The following is a 27,771-nucleotide window of genomic DNA, read 5'->3' as shown; positions in this document are numbered from 1 at the left end:
TGTGTATGCCGAGGAACTTAAAACTTTCCACCTCCACTGCCGTCCATTCGATGTGGATGGGGGGTACTCCCACTGCTGTTTCCTGAAGTCCACGATCGTCTCCTTTGTTTTGTTGACGGTGAGTGAGAGGTTATTTTCCTGACACCACACTCCGAGTGCCCTCACCTCCTCCCTGTAGGCTGTCTCGTCATTGTTGGTAATCAAGCCCACTACTGTTGTATCATCTGCAAACTTGATGATTGAGTTGGAGGCGTGCATGGAGATCCTTGATGAAAACCTGCTCCAGATTGGGGCGAAGGTTCACCTTCTAACAGGACAACGACTCTAAGCACACAGCCAAGACAACGCAGGAGTGGGTTCGGGATAAGTCTCTGAATCTCCTTGAGTGGCCCAGCAAGAGCCCGGACTTGAACCCAATCGAACATCTCTGGAGAGACCTGAAAATAGCTGTGCAGCAACGCTCCCCAACCAACCTGACAGAGCTTGAGAGGATCTGCAAAGAGTTGGAGAAACTCCCCAAATACAGGTGTGCCAAGCTTGTAGCGTCATACCCAAGAAAACTCGAGGCTGTAATCGCTGCTAAAGGTGCTTCCATAAAGTACTGAGTAAAGAGTCTGAATACTTATGTAAATGTGCAAAGTTTTTTTATTTTTAATAAATTTGCAAAAATTTATAAAAACCTGGTTTTGCGTTGTCATTAAGGGGTATTGTGTGTAGATGAGGGGGAAAACGATTTAATCAATTTTCTAAGACTGTATCGTAACAAAGTGGAAAAAGTCGTGTTCTGTGATTAAAAAGAGAAGTTCCTAAAAAGTCCCACTCTGTGACATCCTTGAGAAGGATAAAGAATTATTTTCAAAACCTGCAACGAGTTTCTAGCCAGGGGGAGAGCTCGATCTGTTTCAAAATCACGTTTAATGTTTTTACTTTTGATGACAACAAAATTGCACTTTCTAATTTGATATTTGTACTACAAAACATAGAAGTGTGTCAGTTTTATATATGTAGACACTGGTATGGTGCTAGATATAATGAATATGAGGTTGAAAAGTGGTACTACAAGAAGTATTTAGAGGTGGATACCTGATTTAAGAGTTAGTATCTGGTATCTCCTCCACAGGTGCGTCTCCAGTTGGCCTCTGGGGCCTTCCTCCTGACAGAGGTCTACTCTGACTGCATCCAGATCCCCCTGGACCGTCTGAAGAGGGCATCCCCCTACAGCCTCCACCGCAGCAGCCTCAGTCCCCCCTTCCGCTGCACCTCCCCCAACGCCCCAACAATCCCCTCCTCCACCACTACTGCCAAGCTCCCAACTGGTACCCCCCTCCACCACACCACCACCTCTACCAAGCCTCCTAGTCTCCCCCATCACCACAGCTCTACTGGTACCAAGCCCTTGGGTGGCCCCCACACCCCAGATGACCCTCCCCTGATCCTGGACCCCCGACTCCGCAGGAGACGCTCCGACCGGTGCCAAGAGCCCCTGACGACCCTCCCCGACCCCCCTAGCTCCAAGGAAGGCTCCCCTGACATGACAGGTGGCCCTATCCCCCAGACCACCCAGACCCAGGCAGACAGTGGGCGCGGCTCAGAGACTGACGTCTGTGAGGGTTCTCTGCTGGATCCAGCAGCTCCAGACCCCCAGGGGAGCGATCAGCTAGCTCTGGGGGACCTGGAGGGCTCGAGCTGGGCCACGGCCGTGGCTCTGGCCTGGCTGGAGCACCGCTGTGCAGGGTTTTTCATGGAGTGGGAGCTGGTGGCAGCCAAGGCGGATTTCTGGCTGCGGGGCCAGGAGCTGCCGGAGGGGGTGGACCTGGCCGGGTTGAAGGGGGCTGCCAGGCAACTGTTTCTGCTGCTCCGCCACTGGGACGAGAACATCCAGCTCAACATGCTCTGCTACAATCCCAACAACATGTGACCACATAGCCACCATGTTAAAACCACCACAACATGTGATAGTTACCAGTGTTTTGTCCTACTAGAACTTTGGTGCAGTTGCCTCCTACCTTAAATAATTTGTTTTTAAAATCAGGATCAGTTGAAAAATGGCATTTGCACCTCTGGTTGCTAATACTAATGCTTCTGTGCCCCATCTACATAAGAAACAGATTCAATTTTTCCCAGTGCAAAGATCATTTAAAAGCCATTGACTTAGGTAAATTGAGACTTGACTAACCCAAGTGGCCTTTAAGTACACCATATGAAATTACAATAATGACTTGATCATGTAAAGCTTACATTACTTTGATTTAGTATATTTTGTCTTAGCTGAATGGCCTATTAACTGGGTAGTATGTCTAACTTGCATTAGTGTAGAATTAAATTACTCAAATTTATGTTTGTGAATGAATGACATTTAATTCAAATTTCTTTACACAGAGATATGCCTTTTATTTTCATCTTTATCAACAATAAAACACACCTTTGGAATCAATCTCTGTCTTCATGTGTAACACAAACACTCATGCAAATCAAACAAACACACAAACATCAGCAAACAAATATGAGCACTAAATATCACCTATGGCAGCTCATTAAAGAAAATAAAACAGGGACAGTTCCCTACTCAGATTAAAAGGAAAGTTCTGCAAAATTACGTGAATATGTTAACACGCAGAACTATCCATTTAAGCCTATTCTTGGACTAAAATAACTTTAGTGAGTGTTTCGTCCAGGGGTATGCTCAATCTGGGTGCGGGAAATGGGGCTCATCTATTTAGTCTAGTGCACACACTGATCCGCATTCTCTGAAAGAAACTATTAGAAAATAAAAAAAACAATAGACAGATATTCATGACAGTCAACAGCTTAGTTCTGCATGGTGATATTATTATATGAAATGACGTATTTGCCTACGATAAGCCTTGTGCTAGCTAGGCAACGTCATTCCTATTGTGCCCAATGGGCAGCACCAAAAGCTTATCGCAGAGAACAGTTCAATTTAAAGCTTTTATTAATATGTAGTAAAGTAAAAATTCCCAGGTATGGAGTTAAGGACAAGCAGAAATCATCTTTAATATAATAATATATGCCATTTACCGGAAGCTTTTAACCAGAACAACTTACAGTCAAGCGTGCATCATTTTTTTAACGTATGGGTGGTCCCTGGAATCGAACTCACTATCCTGGTGTTGCAAGCGCCATGCTCTACCAACTGAGTTAGACGGCTGGAATCTATCGCAGAGGAGAGTTCAATTCAAAGCTTCGTCAAATAAGTAGTAGCAAAGTAAAAATTCCCTGATACGGAGTTAAGACAAACGCACATAGAAACCATCTTTACAACAACAAATGGTCCAGTATCAGAAGTTCAGAACGGCTGATCGCCAGGATGGGGACCTAAGAGTTTCTCACTATTCTCGATTATCGCCAAGACCAGATAATACTTAACAAGAAAAATCATGGGCTAAAGGCAGTTGACATAAAACACATACTGTAAGCAAGAGATCCTTCCTTAAGATGTTCTAGACGACGCAGCAAAACATTCAGCGTTTCTCCACACCACTAGCCTCCCACTCTTAGATTTATATTATTTCATTCTTTAACCTGAGAACCCAAATTTTTTTTCAGCTTCCTCCCACGCCACAAACCTGTACGACTGCCAAATCGTAATACACCCCACATGCAGTCTCACTTAGTCCCTTCTTTCACCTGTATGTACCGCTATACGTTAGCAGAGCTACAGCGAGGTGGGTAGCAACAAACCGATGCGTTTAAGACAGACCCCCCTCCACCTCAATAACCCCGTGTGCGTCATGAGGAAATAGGCAAGACACGGTGAGGCGAGGGGTGAGAACCAGCCTAGGGTGAGAGCAGGATGGAGATGGTCGACCAGACCAAGGACGGGAGGGTCCTCTAGGGGCAAGCTTACTGGCTCTTGGCCTTCTCTCCCTGGCGGGCTGGGGGCTGGGCGATCCATAAGGAGAGCAGCATGATGAGGTGACACAGGTGGAGGGCTGCTGAGCTGTATATGGTAGACGGGTAGGTGTTCCATGACAGCTCCACCAGACCTAGGATCAAAACCCTGTCCACAGAAAGACCAGGTAAGACATAACGTGAGAGCACAATGAGTGACAATAACAGGCCTTTTGACCCCTCTAGGCTCTGAATTTATAGTAGACTAAAATTAGCAAATGTTCCCAATTCTGCATATGCCTGAATTCTACATGGATGTCAATTAAGATTTGTGAAAATGTACGTCGGAAGTTAGGACCCTTTCCATCCCCCCCCTTACCGGAGTAGGTGAGCCAGCTTCTTGACCCCTCCACTCCAGAGCAGGAACGGTAGGGTGTGGAAGTACCAGACATAAAATTGGTAGTGCAGCGAGCGGCTGAAGCACATGCCGATGAAGTTAGATGTGAAAAGGATCAGCACCATCTGTGATCGGCTGTTAAGGTCTAATATTGTGGGGCAGCAGGGTAGCCTAGTGGTTAGAGCATTGGTTAGAGTAACCGAAAGGTTGCAAGTTCAAATCCCTGAGCTGACAAGGTACAAATCTGTCGTTCTACTCTTGAACAGGCAGTTAACCCACTGTTCCTAGGCCGTCATTGAAAATAAGAATTTGTTCTTAACTGACTTGCCTAGTTAAATAAAAGGTAAAATTAAAATATATATATATATATATATATATATATATATATATATATACACACAGTGCCTTCAAAATATTCACACCCTTTGACTTTTTCCACATTTTGTTGTGTTACTGCCTGAATTTAAAATGGATTAAGTTGAGATTTTGGGTCACTGATCTACCCCATATTGTCAAAGTGGATTATTAAATTTTTTGCAAATTAATAAATGAAAAGCAGAAATGTCTTGAGTCAGTAAGTATTCAACCCCTTGGTTATGGAAAGCCTAAATAAGTTCAGGAGTAAAAATGTGCTTAACAAGTCACAAAATAAGTTGCGTGGACTCACTCTGTGTGCAAACAGGGTGCATGTTTTGGAATATTCTGTACAGGCTTCCTTTTCACAGTACTGTGGAAAAACTACAATGTTGTTGATTCATCCTCAATTGTCTCCAGAGCCATTAAATTCTGTTTTAAAATTACCATTGGCCTCATGGTGATATCCCTGAGCGGTTTCCTTCCCCTCCGACAACTGAGTTAGGAAGAACGTGTCTGTTTTTTATTTTTACCCATCTACCAATAGGTGCCCTTCCTTGCGAGTCATTGGAAAACCTCCCTGGTCTTTCTGGTTGAATCTGTGCTTGAAATTCACTGCTCGACTGAGGGACCTCAGAGATAATTGTATATGTGGTGTACCGAGATGGGGTAGTCATTCAACAATCATGCTAAACACTTATTGCACTAAGGCACGAAAGTAATACTGCAAAAAATGTGGCAAAGGAATTAACTATATATATATATATATATATATATATATTTTTTTTAAATAAGAAGCAGGGTCGTGTTTCGGAGGACGCATGGCTCTTGACCTTCTACCCCCTTTTCTCCCCAATTTTGTGATATCCAATTACAGTCTTGTCCCATCGCTGCAACTCCCCTATGGACTCGGGAGAGTCGAAAGTCGAGAGCCATGCGTCCTCTGAAACACGACCCTGCCAAGCCGCACTGCTTCTTGATACACTGCCCTCTTAAACCGGAAGCCAGCCGCACCAATGTGTCAGAGGAAACACTGTCCAACTGGCGACTGAAGTCAGCTTGCAGGTGCCCGGCCCGCCACAATGAGTCTCTCGAGCGCGATGGGACAAGGAAATCCCGGCCGGCCAAACCTTTCCCTAACCCGGACGACGCTGGGCCAATTGTGCACCGCCTCATGGGTCTCCCGGTCACAGCCAGCTGTGAAACAGCTTGGGATCGAACCCGGGGCTGTAGTGATGCCTCAAGCACTGCAATGCAGTGCCTTAGATCGCCGCGCCACTCAATAAAAATGTTTAAAAAAAAATTGAAAAAATGTAAAAAATAAAATTGGCTTGAAAATCTATGGCAAGACTTCTAAATTGCTGTCTAGCAACAACCAACTTGACAGAGCTTGAATAATAATTAAAAAAGGCAAATATTGTACAATCCAGGTGTGCAAAACTCTTAAAAAGACTTACCCAGAAAGACACAGCTGTAATCACTGCCAAAGGTGATTCAGGGGGTTGAATACTTATCTAATGAAGATATATTAACGTCTTATTTTCCATAATACCTATTTCTTCCACTTTGACATTAGAGTATTGCGTAGAGATCACTGACATTTTTTTTTACAATTAAATACATTTATTCCCACTTTAGAACAAAATCTTGAAGAAGTCAAGGGGTGTGAAAACTTTCTAATAACTATATAACAGGCACAGTTGTTGTTTGTATGTTCGTATTTGGTGTGGAAAAAAACATGGAAAAAACAAACACAAAGTAATTGGGTTTTCTAACCCATATCCACTAATAGCACTCTTTAGTTACAGCTCTTAAGATATACACTAGACACTGGTACTTCATGGACATAGAGACAGACCTAATTAAATAAAGGTTAAAAAAAATAAAAAAAAAAGATAACAGTGTGTGTTAGGAGATACAGAACAACACAATGGTACTGTTTCTAGTCATGGCTCCAGAGACAGACTGAGAAAAGGATATGATCTGAGGTGCGTTTCTGTGCAAGGAGGACTCTCTTGCCTGGCTCCTTCAGCAGTTCCATGATGCTCTCTTCAGGCCTGAGGGGAAACATGTGTTGATTTAATTCAACAGAGAGCACATCTGGTTAACAACAACAAAAAAGCAGAGATGGCCAGACCCAAGCTTTGGTGTACAAATATAATTGAGTCTGTATCAAATTTTAGGCTTCACTAGGGCCAAGAGTTTTGGCCTGACCATGAAAAACGCTGGTCCTAGAGGTAACCCCAGTAGTCACCTGGGAAGCCACCTCTCTCACCTCTTCCAGCGGCGCAGGGCAAACAGTAGCAGGGCTAGCAGGTGGGTGGCCAGGAGCACCAGGTGGAAGTAGCGACTCAGGAACAGCCACTCCGGCAGGAAGCGCCAGTTCACTGTCCACGTGAACATGAACTGACGACCCAGGTCAAAGGCCCGGGTCATATAACCAATAGGATTCTCCATCAGGAAGGGTAGGCCCAGCAACAACTGTGATGAGAGAGAGGTGAGGTGGAGTAGAGATGGACAATCAACAGAATGGAAATAGAGTAGGCAAATCCTAATTGTACACAAAGTGTGGAAATTGGATGAAACGCTGGGGACAAGAAGCATCTGTGAGTAAAATCTAAATGTAACAGTTAAAGCAGATGAAGGAGGTCCAAACCTGGATAGCAGCACAGAGAGAAAGCTTGGATATGGTTCTCATCAGGCCAAATTCAGACAGCAGCAAGAAGAGGAGGCCCGGGGCAAACAGGAGCACGTTCATTTTCACAGACACTGCTAAACTGTCCACAGCAGAGGTAGAGGAAGTTGTTATTCAGACCATGTGACAGGGGCTACCACAGTCAGATGTTGAGTTCAGCAACTCAGTTCTGCCAATCTAAATTAGAGCGTTATTATCATGAAAGGTGTCCCATATTGGCCCGCACACTGAATCAAGTTCAACTTAGCTTTGATCATTTCAGTTTAACTGAGCTAGGCTCCAGCTGTGCAGAACCAGGGTTTACACTTGCCTGTAGAGCCCGCAGCCCAAAGTCCAGCGGCCGTCCAGGAAAAAATTGACGGCCCCAAACAGCATCATCATGGCCACGGGGTCGTTGAAAAGACGCAGGACAAAGATGGAGTGGATCCGGTAGGAGGCACAGCACACAAAGAAGAACACATAGGGAGGAACCTGGAGAGGAGAGTCAAAATTGCCCTTTTTTTAAATCATGGAAAAGATTACAGTATTATAAAATGATGAATTCCAAGTTGCAATAAAAATGAAATATTTGTTGGGTAATGACAACTAGCTAAGTACCAAAGAAATAACGTCACCTTGGAAAACAGCCTAGAAAGGAATAAGTGTTGCATCTGACCTTCTTGGTGCGGTGGTATATCCTGAAGACGAGTAGCAGAGTGAGCAGGTAGAAGACAGCGAACAGGTACTGGGCCAGGCGAATATTCACCCCATGGTTGGTGACGTAATACAACGCTGTGAAGATGTACACAAACCCTGCTGGGTATCTGGAAAGGTAGGTTCAGAAATCAGTTTCAAGACATGTCAGACTGCAGGCACGCACAGACACACACACAGGGAAAAGTGCAATGCTTTGTGATGGGTCTGGTGAAGATTGAAATGTATTTATAAAGCCCTTCTTACATCAGCCGATGTCACAAAGTGTTATACTGACACCCAGCCTAAAACCCCAAACAGCAAGCAATGCAGGTGTAGAAGCACGGTAACTAGGAAGAAACCTAGAGAGGAACCAGGGTGTATTCATTAGTCGGATTCCGATGCAAAATGTTTGGTCTGTGGCATAATGTTTTGCAACAGAAACCGTTTACTCCAAAAGGAAAAAGTTTTACAACGAAAACAAGCATTTCTATAGGACAAATTCAGGTAGGTCCCTCCGTTTCGTTTGCTTCCTAGAGAAAACGTGAAACGGTTTCCGTTGCAAAACGTTTTGCAACAGACACGTTTTGCAATGGAATCCGACTAATGAATACATCCCTGGGGTTGCCAACACTGGTATTGGAACCTGGTTCCTTAACTTGTAGAGTGCCACGTATAGGGTAGTGGAACCTACACCAGAGGGCCTGTGTCTCCTTTGAGCTGGGTGTAGTCGTAGGTGCCGTTGATGACTCCCTCTACCTCATCCATATACGCCTTCCAGTCTATCTCTGTGTCTGCAGGAGAAGACATTCACCAATGAATGACCAGTTGCATTGGCAATAACTTGTCATATACATTCAACAAATGGGGTCAAATATGTGGATGAAGGTACCTAAAGAATCAGGTGACAGTAAGAACAGGTCAGCAGCAACTACCAAAGAAAACAAAAATCAAACAAGAAAGGGAAACTGTAGCTATAGATTTAAAACGGCAATATGCGAATTTTCCCACATTTGGTTATACCTTGGCTAGTAGAAAGGGTTGGAAGCAATTGTTTTACTTACCTGTTCTTGCAGATACTTCCTTCATTCTCAAGTCGGAAGAAGAGTGTCTTATAAATGTCTGTTGAGTTACAGGTGGTTCTCCAAAAACCAGAGAATATTTTGAAAGGTAGTAAAATCAACATTTTGTATCGAGTGAGAAATGCCTCTTGACTGGGTGTAGATCTTTGTTTTGGTCGCACTGTGTGATGCACTATCATCTGCTTCAACAAGTGGCGATGGCGCATAGAAATGACTAGTTCCTGCAAAGATGTTGGGAAATGCAAGATGTCTGGCAGCTAAAATGGCGATGGAACGCCTCACTGTGAACAACGTGGATTTTACTATCTTAATGAATATTCTCTTTTGTGGAGAACCACCTGCAGCTGAACACAGACACATAAGATAGACTTTTCTTCCAAATCGAGAGAACGAAGCATCTGCAAGAACAAGTTAATTAAATTGCTTCTGACCCTTTCTTCTTGCTCTCAAGAACCCAAGGTATTCTACTTTATACCAAGGGTTCTCAGCTATAAGCACCAGTGGGACCATGTGAACTACAATCCTGACACTCTGTTTGAACATTTAGATACCTTAATTAATAATAAATAATTGCTTTGATACGGTTTTCCAAACATATGGAACTGATCTTTCATTTCAGCAATAAAGAATATTTTGAATAAAAAGAGATTCACTTACTGTAGCAGGTTTGCACAGTTCCATACCGCTGTTTACCTCGAGCCAACGAACTACACTTCCTCCACAGTTACACTTACGCAGGTGTTGAGCACGTTAGATAGCTAATTAGCACAGGTGGTCGTCTGTATTAAGCGCTGTAACATGGAGATATGTACATGTGGGAAAACAAACCATAACTCTATAAAGCAAAGGTGTGCAGTAATTTAACAGATATGTTCCCAAAACCATACCGCAAGCGATGCATTTTAACGTCAGAACGAGCGTCTGGGATCTTAACAAAAGTCCCCCAGCAGAAGATACTAGTCAATAGCAGTTAGGCGTGTCTATGAATGGGTTAGCCTCTGTAGTGCCACCTGTCAAAGTTAATTTACAGACGTGGTCACGGTCCCTTGTGATGCTGCCTAGTATGGACGAAATATTTAGCGCTCAATAGTTGTGGCAAGTTTAAAACTTGTTTGGGATAGGGGTTCCACTAGCGGAACGTTTCCACAACATCCGGTGAAACTGCAGAGCGCGAAATTCAAATTAAATTATTTGAAATATTTAACTTTCATACATTCACAAGTGCAATACACCAAATTAAAGCATATCTTCTTGTTCATCTAGCCACCATGTCAGATTTCAAAAAGGCTTTACGGCAAAAGCAAACCATGCTATTATCTGAGGACAGCACCACATCAAACAAACACATGACAATCATAATACAACCCGCCAGGCGCGACACAAAACTCAGAAATAACGATATAATTCATGCCTTAACTTTGAAGATCTTCTTCTGTTGGCACTCCAGTATGTCCCATAAACATCATAAATGGTCCTTTTGTTAAATAAATTCCGTTGTTATATCTCCAAAATGTCAATTTATTTGGAGCGTTATATTCAGAAAAACCACCGGTTCCAACTCACGCAACATGACTACAAAATATCTAATAAGTTACCTGTAATCTTGATCCAAACATTTCAAACAACTTTCCTAATAGAACTTTAGGTATTTTTTAACGTAAATAATCTATAAAATTTAAGACGGGATAAACTGTGTTCAATACAGGACGAAAACAAAGTGGAGCGAGCTTTCAGGTCGCGCGCCCCAACCACAACAGTACACTAGACCCTCGTTCTGAACAGCAATACTTCTTCATTACTCAAAAGAAAAACATCAACCAATTTCTAAAGACTGTTGACATCCAGTGGAAGCGATAGGAACTGCAAGCAAGTGCCTTAGAAATCTTGATCCACATAGAAAACCCATTGAAAACACTGTCACCTCAACAACAACAAAAATACCTGGATGGTTTGTCCTCGGGGTTTCACCTGCCAAATAAGTTCTGTTATAGTCACATACATAATTTTAACAGTTTTAGAAACTTTAGAATGTTTTCTATCCAAATCTACAAATGATATGCATATCCTAGCTTCTGGGCCTGAGTAGCAGGCAGATTACTTTGGGCACACTTTTCATCCGGATGTGAAAATACCGCCCCCTATCCCAAACAGGTTTAAAGTGTTGTTGCCAGCAGAAGCATGTGTAGTAAGGTATATTCTGGTCGTGGGAGCATGAATGGCCTGTATGCGCGTTCTGAAGGTTAACACGCATCGCTTGCGGTACGGTTTTAGAAACAAGGAACGTTTGCTATCTTCATATCAGCGACAAATATAAAAAAAATTTACACAAATCTTACAATTATTACACGACAGGAGTTTGGGTTAGTGTTCTCACACAGCCATATTTCCATGTTACATCGCTCGTTTACGCAAGACAAATAGAAATCCACCTGTCCTAATTAGCATGCTCTGAACACCAGTGTAACCGTAACTGGGTAGGGAGAAAGTGTACTGTGGTTCAACTGGAGGCACACACAGCTTATGGATCAGCGTAGAACTGCTGCAGTAAGTGTATATTTTTTACGAGTTTATTGCCGATACGAAAGATAAGGGGCATAGATTTCAAAAACGGGTTCGCAAGTGATTGTTGACGTTTCTAAACGTTACAACACAGCTTCGGAATTGTAGTTCAAGTGCAGCCAAACGTGGGCGAAGCTAACTACTGAAAACCATACGAATAATAAGGGTTTTCAAGAGTTGAATATTAGGCATGCTAGTAGATACCATAGACTTGCAGTCGTTGTACTAACGTCAGTTAACCTTGGCTTCTGAAACTACCACTACCTTCCTTCAAACTGGACATACATGGTATCCACGAGTTCATCTGACTCTGGGGAAGTAGATAAAGGGCCTCAATATTAAGGACCTCATTGCCAAAATCCCGAAGTATCCTTTTAAGGCTAGCCGCATGCTCAAGCTAAACCGCTAGCTACTTACATGCTACTTTTTGTATGACCCATATGTTAATTCCGATCTCCAGGAACCACAGAATAGAGGCGACCAGTATTGTGTACTCCGCCTTGAATAATATCAAATGTTTCTCCTGCCATAGTTTTCCAAGTGTCGCCCACACTCGAGACGGTGGACCAGGTGATGACTTTTTCTTCACACCTCCTGCCATTTCGGCTTACGCTAGCTACGTGGCGCAGCGGCGGCAACAGTACAGATTAGTATCCCGTCACATGATTCAGTATAGCGTCACCCCTGTCGTTGGGGAGTTCGTTTTGCATGACCCGGTGGCCCGGGTGAGGAATAGTTTGTACATTTTACACCATTCCATCAGTGGCGGTTCTAGACCATTTCAACTGGGGGGCAAACAGGGGCCAGTTGTACTGTTAGAGGGGCCAGTTACATTAGACGTTATTGTTGTCATATCGTTTTCTTCACTGCATTGCAGGCATTAGCAGTCAAAAAACCATGTTCCGCGTTGCCACTGTCTAATAACGGATGTAAAAATTATTTCATACTCCACATTTAGGGGGGCCACAAGGGGGTCCAAAATTGTTGTCACGGGCACTGCCCCCCCCGAACCGCTAGTGCATTCCATTGGTCATTAAAGATGCCACCGACAAAAATGTTTTATTGATCTTTCATTCTCAATGAAAGCAAGCCTAAGACGCGGCAGATGTGTTCTCTGTGGGCTATTTCTAAACTTCCCTTATATTTAGTTGTTGCGCATTTCACTTTTGGTTTTGTACACCAGCTTCATACAGCTGAAAATACAATATTTTGTTATGGAAAATATGCTTCACAGCGTTTTAAATGGTACAATACTTGCTTGTTTGGTCACAAACTGAAATTAGACAAACGATTCGAATTTTTGTGTCCAGGAAGGCGGAGCAATTTCTTTATTGTGCATCTTTAAGTGAAATTCGCAAAATACCCAGGGAACCGGGCCATTGGCCCCACCCGAAGATGCGTAGCTTCAAGGAAAGGGAACATGTCATGTGATCAAAACACAAAGCCCGTTCTTCCGGCGAAGACAACTAGTGTTTTTGAAAGGTAAAAATGTACAATACTGATTGATTAAGTCAGATTTGACCCTTCGGCTGTTGCAAAAGAATGCACAAATACTGTTGTCATGTTATGGTCTAACCTTTGCGGACATAGGCCACATTTAAGACTAAACAAAGACGATATTTTAGAGGTCAATGGCAGGTCTTCCAGCTAGCAAAATATTTCAATTAGCTAGCTAACAAAACATTTGCTTGCTAGCAAACCAACTGTAGTTATTGTTTATATCCACTCTGTGGGCCAGCAACTTGGATGTTTATCGAAGTAGGTGTCTGAGATATTATGCTGTCAATGTTGAACGTGATATTTTGTTAAATGGTGTTCTGGGCCGGCTACATCTTAGAACTGGCTTTACTGGTTATGTATGGTTGTGCAATGGGGGGAGATGGCGCTGCAGTGGCTAGCTGCCATTTTACGGGCTCCTGACCGATTATGCTACTTTTTTTGTACATAATATTTCTGCCATCGTTACCAATGACTGAAACCGCTTCTGGACATCGGGAACAACAATCACTAACCTCGATTTAGATGAATATTTATTCATCAAAGAGTCCGGACCAGGCTCGAATCACCCGACGGCGCAAGAGAGGCAAACGAGCTTACAATCACTAGAGAACAAACTAGACGAGCTCCATTGGAGTCTATCCTATCAACTGGAAGAATTGGATAATGTACAGCACCAGTCAAACGTTTGGACACACCTTCAAGGGTTTTTCTTTATTTTGATTGTTTTCTACATTGTAGAATAATAGAAGACATCAAAACTATGAAATAACACATTTGGAATCATGTAGTAAACAACAGTGTTAATCAAATCAAAATATATTTTATGAAGTACTTCAAAGTAGCCAACCTTTGGCTAGATGAGTTTTACACACTCTTGACATTCTCTCAACCAGCTTCATGAGGAATGCTTTCCTAACAGTCTTGAAGGAGTTCCCACATATGCTGAGCACTTGTTGGCTGCTTTCCCCTCACTCTGCGGTCCAACTCATCCCAAACCATCTCAATTGGATTGAGGTCGGGTGATTGTGGAGGCCAGGTCATCTGATGCAGCACTTCATCACTCTCCTTGGTAAAATAGTCCTTACACAGACTGGAGGTGTGTTTTGGGTCATTGTCCTGTTTAAAAACAAATTATAGTCCCACTAGGCGCAAATCAGATGGGATGGCGTATCGCTGCAGAATGCTGTGGTAGCCATGCTGGTTAAGTATACCTTGAATTCTAAATAAATCACTGATTGTGTTACCAGCAAAGCACCCCCCACACCATCACACATCCATGCTTCACAGTGGGAACTACATATGCAGAGATAATCTGTTCACCTACTCTGCGTCTCAGGAAGACACTGCGGTTGGACAAATTTGGACTCATTAGACCGAAGGACAGATGTCTAATGTCCATTTCTCGTGTTTCTTGGCCCAAGCAAGTCTCTTCTTCTTATTGGTGTCCTTTAGTAGTGGTTTCTTTGCAGCAATTCAAGCATGAAGGCCTGATTTCACGCAGTCTCCTCTGAACAGTTGATGTTGAGATGTATCTATCTGTTACTTGAACTCTGAAGCATTTATTTGGGCTGCAATCTGAGGTGCAGTTAACTCTAATGAACTTATCCTCTGCAGCAGAGGTAACTCTGGGTCTTCCTTTGTGGCGGTCTTCATGAGGGCCAGTTTCATCATAGCGCTTGATGGTTTTTGCTACTGCACTTGAAGAAATGTTCAATGTTCTTCAAATGTTCCGCATTGACTGACCTTCATGTCTTAAAGTAATGATGGACTGTCATTTCTCTTTGCTTATTTGAGCTGTTCTTGCATAATATGGACATGGTCTTACCTAATAGGGCTGTCTTCTGTATACCACCCCTACCTTGTCACAACACAACTGATTGGCTCAAACGCATTAAGAAGGAAAGAAATTCCACAATTTAACAAGGCACACCTGTTAATTGGAATACATTCCAGGTGACTACCTCATGAAGCTGGTTGAGCAAAGATGTCATCAAGGCTAAGGGTGGCTACTTTGAAGAATCTCATGAAATATATTTTGATTTGTTTAACACTTTTTTGGTTACTAGATGATTCCCTATTTCATAGTTTTGATGTCTTCACTATTATTCAATAATGTAGAAATAGTAAAATAATGAAAACCTTGAATGAGTAGGTGTGTCCAAACTTTTGACTGGTACTGTACATCTAGCTGTTTTTTTTCTATGCATCGTCAAGACCGAACGGCAGCTTTGGGTAAAGTTAAGGGGGGAGGTGTGTGTGTCTTTATTAATAACTGGTGGTGCCTGATCTCTAATGTTAAGGAAGTCTCAAGGTTTTGCTCGCCTGAGTTAGTATACCATACTATTTACAAAGAGAGTTTTAATCTATACTTTTCGTAGTTGTCCATTTACCACCACAAACCGATGCTGGCACTGAAACAGCACTCAACGAACTGTATAGGGCCGTAAGCAAACAAGAAAATGCACATCCAGAGGCTTATAGTGGCCAGTGATTTTAATGCAGGGAAACTGAAATCCGTCTCGTAATTTTTACCAGCATGTCACATGTGCAAAAACTATCACCGTTACTCCACACACAGAGACGCATACAAGCTCTCCCTTGCCCTCCATTTGGCAAATATGACCATAACTCTATCCTTCTGATTCCTGCTTACAAGCAAAAACTCAAACAGGAAGTACCAGTGACACGCTCAATACGGAAGTGGTCCCATGAAGTGGATGCTAAGCTACAGGACTGTTTCGCTAGCACAGACTGGAATATGTTCTGGGATTCATCCGATTTAACATTGAGAAAATTACATCAGTCGCCGGCTTCATTAATAAGTGCATTGACGATGTCGACCCCACAGTGACCATACGTACATATTCCAACCGGAAGCCATGGATTACAGGCAACATCCACACTGAGTTTAAGGCAAGAGCTGCCGCTTTCAAGGAGCGGGACACTAATTCGGGCGCTTAAAAGAAATCCAGCTATGACCTCCGACAACCCATCAAACAGTCAAAATGTCAATACAGGACTAAGATCGAATCCTACTAGGCCGGCTCTGATGCTCGTGGCAAGGCTTGCAAACTATCACGGATTTTAAAGGGGAAACCCAGCCAGGAGCTGCCCAGTGACGCGAGCCTACCAGACGAGCCAAATTCCTTCTATGCTGCCATTCGAGACAGACAACACTGAACCATGCATGAGAGCACTAGCTGTTCCAGGCATCTGTGTAATCTCGCTCTCCGTAGCCGATGTGAGTAAGACCTTTTAAACAGGTTAACCTCTCTAGGGTAGGTGGGACGAAATCATCCCACCTACGTAACAGCCAGTGGAATCCTGTGGCGCGTTATTCAAATACCTTAAATGCTATTACTTCAATTTCTCAAACATATGACTATTTTACAGCATTTTAAAGACAAGACTCTCGTTAATCTAACCACACTGTCCGATTTCAAAAAGGCTTTACAACGAAAGCAAAACATAAGATTGTCAGCAGAGTACCCAGCCAGAAATAATCAGACACCCATTTTTCAAGCTAGCATATAATGTCACATAAACCCAAACCACAGCTAAATGCAGCACTAACCTTTGATGATCTTCATCAGATGACAATCCTAGGACATTATGTTATACAATACATGCATGTTTTGTTCAATCAAGTTCATATTTATATCAAAAACCAGCTTTTTACATTAGCATGTGACGTTCAGAACTAGCATACCCCCGCAAACTTCCGGTGAATTTACTAAATTACTCACGATAAACGTTCACAAAAAAACAATTATTTTAAGAATTATAGATACAGAACTCCTCTATGCACTCGCTATGTCCGATTTTAAAATAGCTTTTCGGTGAAAGCACATTTTGTAATATTTTAAGTAGATAGCCCGGCATCACAGGGCTAGCTATTTAGACACCCACCAAGTTTAGCCCTCACCAAAGTCAGATTTACTGTAAGACAAATGTTATTACCTTTGCTGTTCTTCGTCAGAATGCACTCCCAGGACTTCTACTTCAATAACAAATGTTGGTTTGGTTCAAAATAATCCATAGTTATGTTCAAATATCCTCTGTTTTGTTCATGCGTTCAAGACACTATCCGAAGTGTAAAGAAGGGTGACGCGCCCGACGCGTTTCGTGACAAAAAAATTCTAAATATTCCATTACCGTACTTCGAAGCAAGTCAACCGCTGTTTTAAAATCAATTTTTATGCAATTTTTCTCTTAAAAAAGCGATAATATTCCGACTGGGAATCTGTGTTTTTGTACAAAAAGAGAGAAAATAAAAACATGGGGTCGCCTCGTGCACGCGCCTCAGTCTCATTGTCCTCTGATAGACCACTTACCAAAGGCGCTAATGTTTTTCAGCCAGGGGCTGCCTCGACATCATTCAGCTTTTTCCCGGGTTCTGAGAGCCTATGGGAGCCGTAGGAAGTGTCACGTTACAGCAAAGATCCTAAGTTTTCAATAAAAAGAGTCAAGAAGCCCAAGGAATGGTCAGAGAGGGCACTTCCTGTACAGAATCTTCTCAGGTTTTTGCTTGACATATGAGTTCCGTTATACTCACAGACACCATTCAAACAGTTTTAGAAACTTTAGGGTGTTTTCTATCCAAAGCCAATAATTATATGCATATTCTAGTTTCTGGGCAGTAGTAATAACCAGATTAGATCGGGTAAGTTTTTTTTTTTTTTTATCCGGCCGTGTAAATACTGCCCCCTAGCCCTAACAGGTTAACATTCACAAGGCCGCGGGGCCAGACGGATTACCATGACGCGTACTCAGAGCATGCGCTAACCAGCTGGCAAGTGTCTTCACTGACATTTTCAACCTCTCCCTGACCCAGTCTGCAATACCTACATGTTTCAAGCAGACCACCATAGTCCCTGTGCCCAAGAACACTAAGGTAACCTGTCTATGACTATTGCCCCCATAGCACTCACATCTGTTGCCATGGAATGCTTTGAAAGGCATGGCTCACATCAACACCATCATCACAGACACCCTGGACACACTCCAATTCGCATACGCCCCAACAGATCCTCAGATGACACAATCTCTTGCGCTCCACACTGCCCTCCACCTGGACAAGAGGAACACCTACGTGAGAATGCTGTTAATTGACTATAGCTCAGTGTTCAATATACCATAGTGCATTTGGCATGGACCCTCAGATCCTCAGTTCTACAGCTGCACCATTGAGAGCATCTTGACTGGCTGTGTGGCAGCTGCTTGGCATCTGACCGCAGGTCACTACAGAGGGTAGTGAGTAGGCCTGGTACGTCACTGGGGCTGAGCTCCCTGCCGTCCAGGGCCTCTATACCAGGCAGTGTCAGAGTAAGGCCCTAGAAATGCTCAGACTCCAGCCACCAAGTCATAGACTGTTCTCTCTGCTACCTCACGGCAAGCTGTACTGATGCACTAAGTCTGGAACCAACAAGACCCTGAACAGCTTTTACCCCCAAGCCATAAGACTGTTAACCAAATAGCTACCCAGACTAACTATTTATCTGCATTGAACTCTTTTGACTCATCACATACGCTGCTGCTACTGTTTATTGTCTAGTTCATTTAGCCCTACCTATGTACATATCTACCTCAATTACCTTGTACCCCTGCACATTGACTTGGTACTGTTTTGTGGGATACACAAGGCAATTCTAGGTGTTGTCGCATATTTTGTTTAAACTATTCCCAATTCAATGGAATTGCAACCCTCTGCATGCACAGTGCATTCTTCCATCACATGTGCAGTGCACTCTTCCATCACATGTACAGCTGATTCTCAAGATCTTGCACACTAATGAGATGCTATTGAGCCCACACTACTACACTGTTTGAGCCAAGGACTACATGCTTTCTGGTAAGTTCTGATTACAATACTGGGTGGGATGAAAATATTTTATGACATGATTTTTTGGTTAACTAGTAAATAGTAGCCTACAGCAAAGTGTGTTTTAAATAATTTCTAACTTAACAATTTCTGCTAGTTAGTTGTTGCTACCATGTGGGTTTTAGCTTGCTTGAGCCTGCTAACTGAGTGTTAATTCACCTGTTTCCATACATGTTTCACTTTAAAACATTTATCTTACAACGGAGTTGTTTAATCTAACTGCTTAACTATTTATCTGTACATGGAATTGTATTTTAGTTTATTTTTTCTAATCTTTACAGGAAAATGCCATGGGCACTGTCTGATGTGTGGAGACATTTCACTGCATCTAATATTGAAAGGAAAACCTGTGTACATTTGCAAATGCAGTGCCAAATCATATGTGAAGAATGCAACAAAGATGCAAAATCATCTGGCCAAGTGCATAAAGTTCCCTCAGTGCCCACAACAAGCAACCTCTTGACAAAAGTCCCTCTACTTCTATTCGATGTGAAAATGATAAATCAGACACCTTATCGATAGCAGCAGCTCATGGTCCTCCTGGAATCAGAAATGTTTTGACTCAATGGAGGAACGTAGTCAGAGAAATGCTGATGAGTGTTGCTCGAGCTGTGTAAGCAACTGGTTCACCTCTGATGCTCACAGGCAATGTGTACATCAACAATAAACTAACATGGTCCAAGCACACCAAGACAGTCGTGAAGAGGGCACGACAAAACCTATTCCCCCTCAGGAGACTGAAAAGATTTGGCATGGGTCCTCAGATCCTCAAAAGATTTTACAGCTGCACCATCAAGAGCATCCTGACAGGTTGCATCACTGCCTGGTATGGCAACTGCTCGGCGCATGTGACAAATAACATTTGATTTATTGGAAGAGATTACGCCCAGCATACACCCCTCCAGTCAGACATGCTTTATCTACTCATTTGCTGGATGCAGAGTTCAAGTGAAGGTCAAGCAAATCATAGAGAAAGCAGACTGTATTGCAATCATCTCTGATGGGTGGTCAAATGTTCGTGGGCAAGGAATAATTAACTACATCATCTCCACACCTCAACCTGTATTCTACAAGAGCACAGACACAAGGGACAACAGACACACCGGTCTCTACATTGCCGATGAGCTGAAGGAAGTCAATGACCTTGGACCACAGAAGGTATTTGCACTGGTGACAGACAATGCTGTGAACATGACGGCTGCTTGGTCTAAAGTGGAGGAGTCCTACCCTCACATCACACCCATTGGCTGTGCTGCTCATGCATTGAATCTGCTCCTCAATGACATCATGGCACTGAAAACAATGGATATACTCTACAAGAGAGCCAAGGAAATGGTTAGGTATTTGAAGGGTCATCAAGTTATAGCAGCAATCTACCTCACCAAGCAAAGTGAGAAGAATAAGAGCACCACATTGAAGCTGCCCAGCAACACCTGTTGGGGTGGTGTTGTCATCATGTTTGACAGTCTCCTGGAGGGAAAGGAGTCTCTCCAAGAAATGGCCATATCACAGTCTGCTGATTATGGACAGCCCCATCAAGAGGATCCTCCTGGATGATGTATTTTGGGAGAGAGTGATAAGCAGCCTGAAACTCCTGAAACCTATAGCAGTAGCCATTGCACGGATTGAGGGAGACAACGCCATCCTGTCTGATGTTCAGACTCTGCTTGCAGATGTAAGAGAATTCATTCATACTGCCCTGCCCAGGCTTCATTGTTGCTCCAAGCAGAGGAAATTGCAGTTCTGAAATACATCAAAAAGCGTGAAGACTTCTGCCTGAAGTCCATACACGTCGCAGCGTAAATGTTGGACCCCAAGTATGCTGGCAAGCGCATCCTGTCTGGTGCAGAGATCAACAAGGCCTATGGTGTCATCAATACTGTCTCTCACCACCTTGGCCTGGATGAGGGCAAGGTTCTTGGCAGTCTGGTGAAGTACACTTCCAAGCAAGGGCTTAGGGATGGAGATGCAATTTGGAAGTCGTGCCAACATACCTCATCAGCCACCTGGTGGAAGGGTCTTTGTGGATCTGAGGCTCTTTCCCCTGTTGCCTCCATCATCCTCCAAATCCCACTAACATCAGCTGCCTCAGAGCGCAACTGGACCTTGTTTGAGAACACACACACCAAAGCACGCAACAGGCTGACCAATACAAGGGTTGAAAAATTGGTGGCCATCCGAGCAAATTTGAGGCTTTTTGAGCCTAACAACGAGCCATCCTCAACAAGGTTGGAAAGTGACAGTGAAGATGAGGCCTCGGTCTGATGTTCAAGAGGTGGACATTGAGGAGGTCCAGGGAGAAGACGTGTAAGCCAGAGAGGAAGACAACCAAAGCTTTAGTTTTTAGACTACCATTTTACAGATGTTAAACGTTTTTGGGAGATGGAATGGATCATTCAATATTCCCTTTTGTTGTTCAGTGAAATCATCCCATGTGAAGAGTCAACTCATTTAATTAAAGTTCAATTCATAACAAAATTATATATATTTTTTCATTTGGAAAGATTTAATCATTTGCAATTATGTCTACTTATAAGGTAAAATGTTTGTTTTTGTCTCCATACGATATGGTTAATATATCCAATGCAAAAAACATCTTCATTTAAATGGTATTAATATTAATTTGTATATATTCCCGTTAATCCCCACGGAAAGTTTCCACCTCTGAATATTCCCCAAAATGTGCCACCCTAGTTACAACACATTTCTGGCGGCCTTCTTCTGTTATACACAGGTGTTTGGAGCGCTAGATGGCTAATTAGCAGAGGCGGTTGCCACTGTTTTCCGTCTGTCTTCCGCAGTAATATAGAGATATGGCTGTATGGGAACACTAACCCTATAAAGGTGTGTAGTCATTTAACCTTTTGTTTTTAGAAAAGTATTTCTAGCTGATATGATAAACTGTACCGCATGTGATCCGTGTTCACATTCAGACCGACCGTTGATGTTCTTAACGAAAGTCCCATGGGAAGAAAATACCTTCATCAATAGGCATTCATTTGGTATTATCTAGCTGAACCAGTTCTATTTAGCCAAGGAATGTAAAGACCGTGTCAATCACCTGAAAGTCAATAAACGGTATTTGAACCCAAACGCTGTCATCGTATGACATCTAGAAAGACTGATGTAGGTACCCCATTTCCAAAAGGTAGCTATAATGCCACCAACACAGATTGTAAGTCATCAATGAAATGAAACACATTTCCAACTTTGTTGTGCTTGTGAGTGAAGGCAAATAGTCATAATTATCTGTGTAATACTATAGTATAGGATTATGATGTATTTTCCTAGATTATAACGTTATATAGCCTAACCCAATCAAATGTGAATACCGAACATATTTTTGTGCATCTTTGCATTCTGAGTAGCCTAATCCAGTTTACTGTCAAAGTGCTGAAAATAAATAGCAACCAGCGTTCTGACACTGTGCTGTCAAAATCTAATGATAGACATTTTCAAGCATTTCACTGACATTTTAAAGAGAATCGTGCAGCTGCAGATTTAATTGCAGCTTGTCTGAGTGACGCATGGCCCCCTTGCTTTCATGCTGAAGAACATCTTTCATATAACATGTTTGGCTGTATGTATGTCTGTCTCTGTACTGTAGGCTTGTTACCAGGGAGGTGAGAAGAGACGGTGTGGAGTGTGTGTTGGGGGGGATGGAGGAGTTTCCAGTGAGGACGGTGGAAGGGCTCTGTCTAGGCACCAGCTTGGCTATATCTGGTTTCTTCTACTACGTCTACAGGAAAAAGAGGAAAACAGTGGACAAGCTCAATGTTAGTAGTCTGCCCTGCCCTGTATCTATTCCTTCAGGCTACGGCCTAGATTCAATCCGTATCGCTGAAGATCCACATTATAGGGCGATTGAAATTTAAGGCAATGTTCCCACATTCAGTGACTGCATGCTCCATATGTCGTCTCAAATGGAAATGACCTTTTAAATTTAAATTGCGCTGTAATGCGGGTTTTCCGCTACACGAATTGAGTCTAGGCCGTAGTCTTTACACGTTGTAGATAAAGTACAAAACTAATTTTGAGACATGGATTTTTTCATAGAAATTACTGACATTTCGATTTGCTTGTTGTTTGAGGATGCACCACATTTGACTTTGGATGGGAAACTGGCAGACCTTTTGAACGTGACACCGGGAAAGTGTCTGCAGTATGTTGTCATTGAAGGTAGGCATATAGTTATCTGTGTCAATGGGAAACATTTGAGTGTCACTATGATAATTTTATTATGATATTGACTAGACCCTGTTCTCTCACTTATTGGTGTGATGGGGCAGTTCTTAGTATAATTAATGTCTCTCCATGGTGCGTGTGTGTAGGGGCAGTGCAGCCTCTGGGGGAACCTTTGAGGAGTCAGTTCCAGGAAGGCAGTATGGGGGTGGTGCAGAAACTCATGCTGAGGGAACACAAGCTGGTGTGGAATAGCCTGTCTCGCACCTGGTAGAAACACTCCTGATTGACGCTCCAAATGTAATGTGAAAGACTAGTATCATCTGTATTACCACTTTCAATGATAAACTTTAATATGACTAGGACCGTCTGACATCAAATATACACTCCTCAGTGAAGCTAACATTTGTAAGTTTGGCTCTATACTCCAGTATTTTGGATTTGAGTTTAAATGTTACGGTATTTGAAGCTATTTTCATACATATCTGTTTTACCATTTAGAAATGAAACCACTTGATGTATATATCCCCCCCCATTTGTATATACCCCCCCCATTTGAATAAGTTTTTGTTCCATAAGTATTTGGACAAATTCACAGTGTATTAAAATAGTCAAAAGGTTAGTAATTGGTCCCATATTCCTAGCACGCAATGGCTACAAACTTGTTGGATGCATTTGCAGTTTGCTTTGATTGTGTAAAAGATTGTTTTGCCCAATAGGAACTAAGTGGTGAATAATGTATTTTGTAATTTTGGACTACCTTTTATTGTAAATAAGATGTTTCTGAAGTCTACATTAATGTGGATGCTACCATGATTATGGATAATCATGAATAATCTTTGTTCCTCTAACTTTCTCACCCCCCACCCTTTCCTGTGTAGGACGGACAGTGAGCGTGTGCTGCACCAGAGGGTGAACGCGGTGCCCTTCAGCCTGGTCGGGTCGGACCAGGCCAACGTGAGGGTGCTGTGTCCCCTGGAGGCCTCGGGGCTGGAGATGGAGGTCATCCATGAGAAGTTCCACCAGGCCACCTATGGTTTCACCGACATCATCGGGCAGTACCTCAGTGGAGAGAAGCCCAAAGGCCAGCTGGAGACTGAGGAGATGCTCAAGGTGAGGTTTGAGTACATTTTTTATGTAGCAATATCACTGATAGATTACTTATGTTAAAAACAGTATATTCAATCCCAAAATTCCACAATAAGATCCCAAAATGTTCTATTGTGTTTAGGGTGAGGGAGGTTACTATTGCCCCTAAATAGTGAGTGTGTTGCTCCATAATCCTGACCAGTTTGTCTTTCTGTCTTTCTAGGTTGGCGCTACTCTGACGGGTGTAGGCGAGCTCATCCTGGACACGGACCGGGTGCTGAAGCTCCGCCCGCCCACTGACGGCTCAGAGTACTTCCTCACCACGGCAGACTTTGAGACCCTGCGGCTGGAGCAGGAGGGTCAAGCGGTGGTCTGGCAGGTCCTGGCCTCTGTGTTCGCCCTGGCCGGGTCCGCCATCCTCCTCTGGGTGGGCTGCCGCTACTACCGCAGCCTGAGGGTCCGCTGGGACCAGGAACGGCTGAGGAGGGAGTTTGAGAGGTTGGCTGCTGGTGGGACGGGGGAAGGGTCAACACAAGAGGGGTCTGGGGAGCAGGAGACACCCTTGGAAAACGCCTGTGTGATCTGCCTGACACAGCCGCGTAGCTGTGTGCTGCTGGAGTGTGGACACGTGTGCTGCTGCTACAGCTGCTACCAGGCCTTGCCCCAGCCCACCTGCCCCATATGCCGGCAGGCCATCAAGAGGGTGGTGCCCCTCTACCAGGCCTAATGCCCAGCCTTGGAGTAGAACAGATATGTGTTCTCATGGTTGGTATATGTATGTATCCCCTGGGGTGTTGTTACCTGTACTCCTAGAAAGACAAGGTCAAGGTGATGGAATGGAGACAATTTATAATTGACATTTTGACTTGCTGTAAAACCTTGAAGATAAGTCTCTACATAGAGGCAGAAGGAAAGAGCACCAGAAGGACCGAACTCTACTGTGATGATAACAACAGTCACCCTGGAAATACAGCTTTTGGACAGCCGAGGAGAGGCCTAAGCTAGCAAGACAGAGCAGGACGTGCACACACTAGTCCTTAAACCCCTCACAATGTCAGAGAGAGACCAACTATTCATAGACAAGGCAAACCATCGCTGTACTTATTACACTGTAATAATCACCTGAATGGTTCTTGGCATTCTCAACACAAATAGGCTAGGTGCAGCTACTGTATTAACAAAATGTGAATCTGAGGTTTGTGAACATTTTGAAGCACTTAAATGCATATGTATTATGAAGCTAACAGCTGTTGAGTTTGGTTTTGAATAGTAAATACACTGAACAAAAATATAAATACACAGATTTTTACTGAGTTACAGTTCATATGGAAATCCGTCAATTGAAATAAATTCATTAGGCCCCAATCTATGGATTTCACATGACTGTGCAGGGGCAATGGATTATCTTGGCAAAGGAGAGATTCTCTCTAACAGGGATGTAAAGCAAATGTATGCATTTGAGAGAGAAATAAGCTTTTTGTGCATATGGAACATTTCTGGGATCTTTTATTTCAGCTCATGAAACATGGGAGCAACACTTAACATGTTAAGTTTATATTTTTGTTCAGTATAGATACTGGGAATGCAGTTCTCTCATAAATAAGTGTGCATATGGATAGAGAGGTGTTTACTTTTGTAGTACTATCGCTTGCTTTGTGCCTTATTTTCACTCCTGGTGTAAGGAGGGGGGGTCGTTCCACCAATTATATTTTTGTTGTAAAAGTAAAGAATCCTGTCAAAATGCTTTGACATGGAATGGAAGCTTGTTTCCAACAGGAGGGGGGCAATTGAATGCAAGCTTGAGAACATTTCTAGCCTATCTATGGGTAACAGGGTTGACCTGCTCCGTTTTCCAACACAAAACACCAGAAAAGGTTAAAAAAAAGAGTAGTACCAGCTCACCTGTTTCTTACACTATGAAATTACTACTAAATGTTCCGTATTGAATTCTCCATGTGGTCTATATTAAAGGGCACTTCATTTATCATAACAGGCTTTAAAAGTGATATTTTAAGTACAAATATAGAAAAGGGATGCAAAAGGCACTAATTTCTCATTGACTGTATGAATCATCGGATCACATTGAATTTGTGATAACCCAATGTTGAATATTGTCAAACTAAAATGTATAATTGCATAAAACAAAGGTTTAACCTGCTTAAACCGTCAGTAAATCCCTCCCCCCCAGTGAAACACTGCTCTTTTTCCAGGAACACCAATGTACTCTGAAAAGTTTGCTGTCATGAGTCAACTATCCTGCTATTTCTGTCATCTCTAACAAGCAGAGGGGAGGAGGAAAGGAATAGATGGAAAGCCACCTACAGAGTTTTGGGGCACTAAGGAAATGGAAAAGTTGAGAAACTAACTGGCATGCGTGGGTTGAGTGAGTGAGGAGCAGGTGGGGGATTAGGTGTCGTAAATCTTCCTGGGGGGAGGGCAGTCTGAGAATCCTTCATGAGCTCCCCTGGCAGAAAAACAGCTGTGGCTCTTGGGGGTAACTTAAACCTCAACATCTCATGACACTAAAGACAGGAATTTCTTCAGGTTTGCAGTACACGCTGAACTTACAAGAGTGATCCCTCACCAAACCAATGCACATTCTACCAGGATAAATAATGTGATTTGTAAAGTGGCCACCAGGGGGCCTACTTGCATCTGTTTCATTATACTAACAATGACAAGTTACCCGCTGTGAGTTTATGATATTGCTGTTCATTATTTGTATTGCTGTTCATATAATACAATAATAATAATTACATTTTCCCCTGAACTATGACAATTATTGAACTATGACAAGTTTAACCTGCAGGGAACATCAGGTCAGAGCTCCTGCTATGAGTTATGGGACATTTGGAGAACTAAACACCTTTATTTGCCAAATATATTTGCAAATAGAGGAATTTGACTCGGTGAAATTGTGCTGCCACAATAAACAAAATATACAGAATTTATAATTGACACAAATTGACGTATGTACACTATCAACACTAAGCTCTGATAATATGAGTGACATTTCTCACAATGGGATTTGCTGGAAGGCAGATCACTAGAGGAAGGACCAATTGCACAACGTCTGTCCTGGCCTCTGGTCAATCCAAAGCATGTCTCTTCCTTGCGCTCTACAAGCAGGCACATGTGGTGAGACATCTCATTAATAGTATCATAGAACTGGGGTTATGAAAATAACCTTGAGTTTTTTTCAAATATTCGTTTCGATGTCTCACAATGGGATGTGGCCAACTCCCATAACGCAGCCATGCTCTCCGAAGCCAGGGCAGTCCCAACAGTTTCATCCCTCAAAGGCTCCAACACAGGACAGTCTGCGCCAACGAAGGTGCAGTAATATCCAGTTAGTAAAACGTATGAGAAGTAGCCCAACATGCCGCATCGCAAATATCTTATAAAGAGAAAGATGCTTTTGAACAGTGCCCAAGATGTAAACTGAAAATACACAGCTCAAAAAAATAAAGGGAACACTTAAACAACACAATGTAATTCCAAGTCAATC

General features: G+C 42.9%; 3 protein-coding genes across 8 annotated transcripts in view; 2 read left to right on the top strand and 1 right to left on the bottom strand.

Moving 5' to 3' along the window:
- vwa5b2 (von Willebrand factor A domain containing 5B2) overlaps positions 1-2,434 on the top strand; it is a 28,533-nt gene extending 26,099 nt beyond the window's left edge. The window contains exon 21 of the mRNA XM_014192055.2: positions 1,121-2,434. Coding sequence (XP_014047530.2) covers positions 1,121-1,918 — 798 coding nt within the window. The 3' untranslated portion in view covers positions 1,919-2,434. The remainder of the gene's footprint in view (positions 1-1,120) is intronic.
- LOC106600580 (ALG3 alpha-1,3- mannosyltransferase) lies at positions 2,367-12,290 on the bottom strand. 3 transcript variants are annotated; one of them, XM_045714882.1, is made up of 10 exons: positions 12,029-12,269; positions 8,863-8,901; positions 8,665-8,764; positions 7,954-8,101; positions 7,609-7,769; positions 7,260-7,380; positions 6,879-7,084; positions 6,584-6,660; positions 4,232-4,376; positions 2,367-4,021 (listed from the first exon to the last, which is right to left on the bottom strand). In XM_045714882.1, exons 1-10 carry the CDS (start codon positions 12,210-12,212, stop codon positions 3,865-3,867), a joined length of 1,338 nt encoding a protein of 445 aa, XP_045570838.1. In that variant the 5' UTR covers positions 12,213-12,269; the 3' UTR covers positions 2,367-3,864. The 3 variants fall into 3 exon arrangements, with proteins under 3 accessions (XP_045570838.1, XP_014047531.1, XP_014047532.1); XM_014192056.2 differs by lacking the exon at positions 8,863-8,901 and having other exon boundaries at positions 12,029-12,290; XM_014192057.2 differs by lacking the exons at positions 8,863-8,901; positions 12,029-12,269 and adding an exon at positions 9,710-10,187.
- Positions 11,301-27,033, top strand: mul2 (mitochondrial E3 ubiquitin protein ligase 2). Of its 4 annotated transcripts, XM_014192059.2 has the most exons (7): positions 13,018-13,093; positions 21,727-21,836; positions 22,600-22,768; positions 23,084-23,171; positions 23,324-23,444; positions 24,056-24,287; positions 24,487-27,033. In XM_014192059.2, the coding sequence occupies exons 3-7, from the start codon at positions 22,652-22,654 to the stop codon at positions 24,988-24,990; spliced, it is 1,062 nt and encodes a 353-aa protein (XP_014047534.1). In that variant the 5' UTR covers positions 13,018-13,093; positions 21,727-21,836; positions 22,600-22,651; the 3' UTR covers positions 24,991-27,033. The 4 variants fall into 4 exon arrangements, with proteins under 4 accessions (XP_014047535.1, XP_014047533.1, XP_014047536.1 ...); XM_014192060.2 differs by lacking the exons at positions 13,018-13,093; positions 21,727-21,836 and adding an exon at positions 11,301-11,596; XM_014192058.2 differs by lacking the exon at positions 21,727-21,836 and having other exon boundaries at positions 12,803-13,093.
- Positions 27,034-27,771: the final 738 nt, after the last annotated feature.

The sequence above is a fragment of the Salmo salar genome, chromosome ssa03 (assembly GCF_905237065.1).
Source record: "Salmo salar chromosome ssa03, Ssal_v3.1, whole genome shotgun sequence".
NCBI lineage: Eukaryota > Metazoa > Chordata > Actinopteri > Salmoniformes > Salmonidae > Salmo > Salmo salar.
Note: the sequence above shows the minus strand (reverse complement) of the source record. Positions and strands in the feature narration are given on the sequence as shown.

Coding starts and splice junctions, on each gene's coding strand:
- mul2 (XM_014192058.2), top strand. CDS start 13,032: ATGTCATGTGATCAAAACACAAAGCCCGTTCTTCCGGCGAAGACAACT. Junction 13,094..22,599: donor ACAACTAGTGTTTTTGAAAG/GTAAAAATGTAC, acceptor TCTGTACTGTAG/GCTTGTTACCAGGGAGGTGA. Junction 22,769..23,083: donor AAACAGTGGACAAGCTCAAT/GTTAGTAGTCTG, acceptor TTGTTGTTTGAG/GATGCACCACATTTGACTTT.
- LOC106600580 (XM_045714882.1), bottom strand. CDS start 12,212: ATGGCAGGAGGTGTGAAGAAAAAGTCATCACCTGGTCCACCGTCTCGA. Junction 8,902..12,028: donor GGTCATACAAAAAGTAGCAT/GTAAGTAGCTAG, acceptor TTTCTTTGGTAG/TTGCTGCTGACCTGTTCTTA. Junction 6,661..6,878: donor GCCCTGCGCCGCTGGAAGAG/GTGAGAGAGGTG, acceptor GTTTCCCCTCAG/GCCTGAAGAGAGCATCATGG.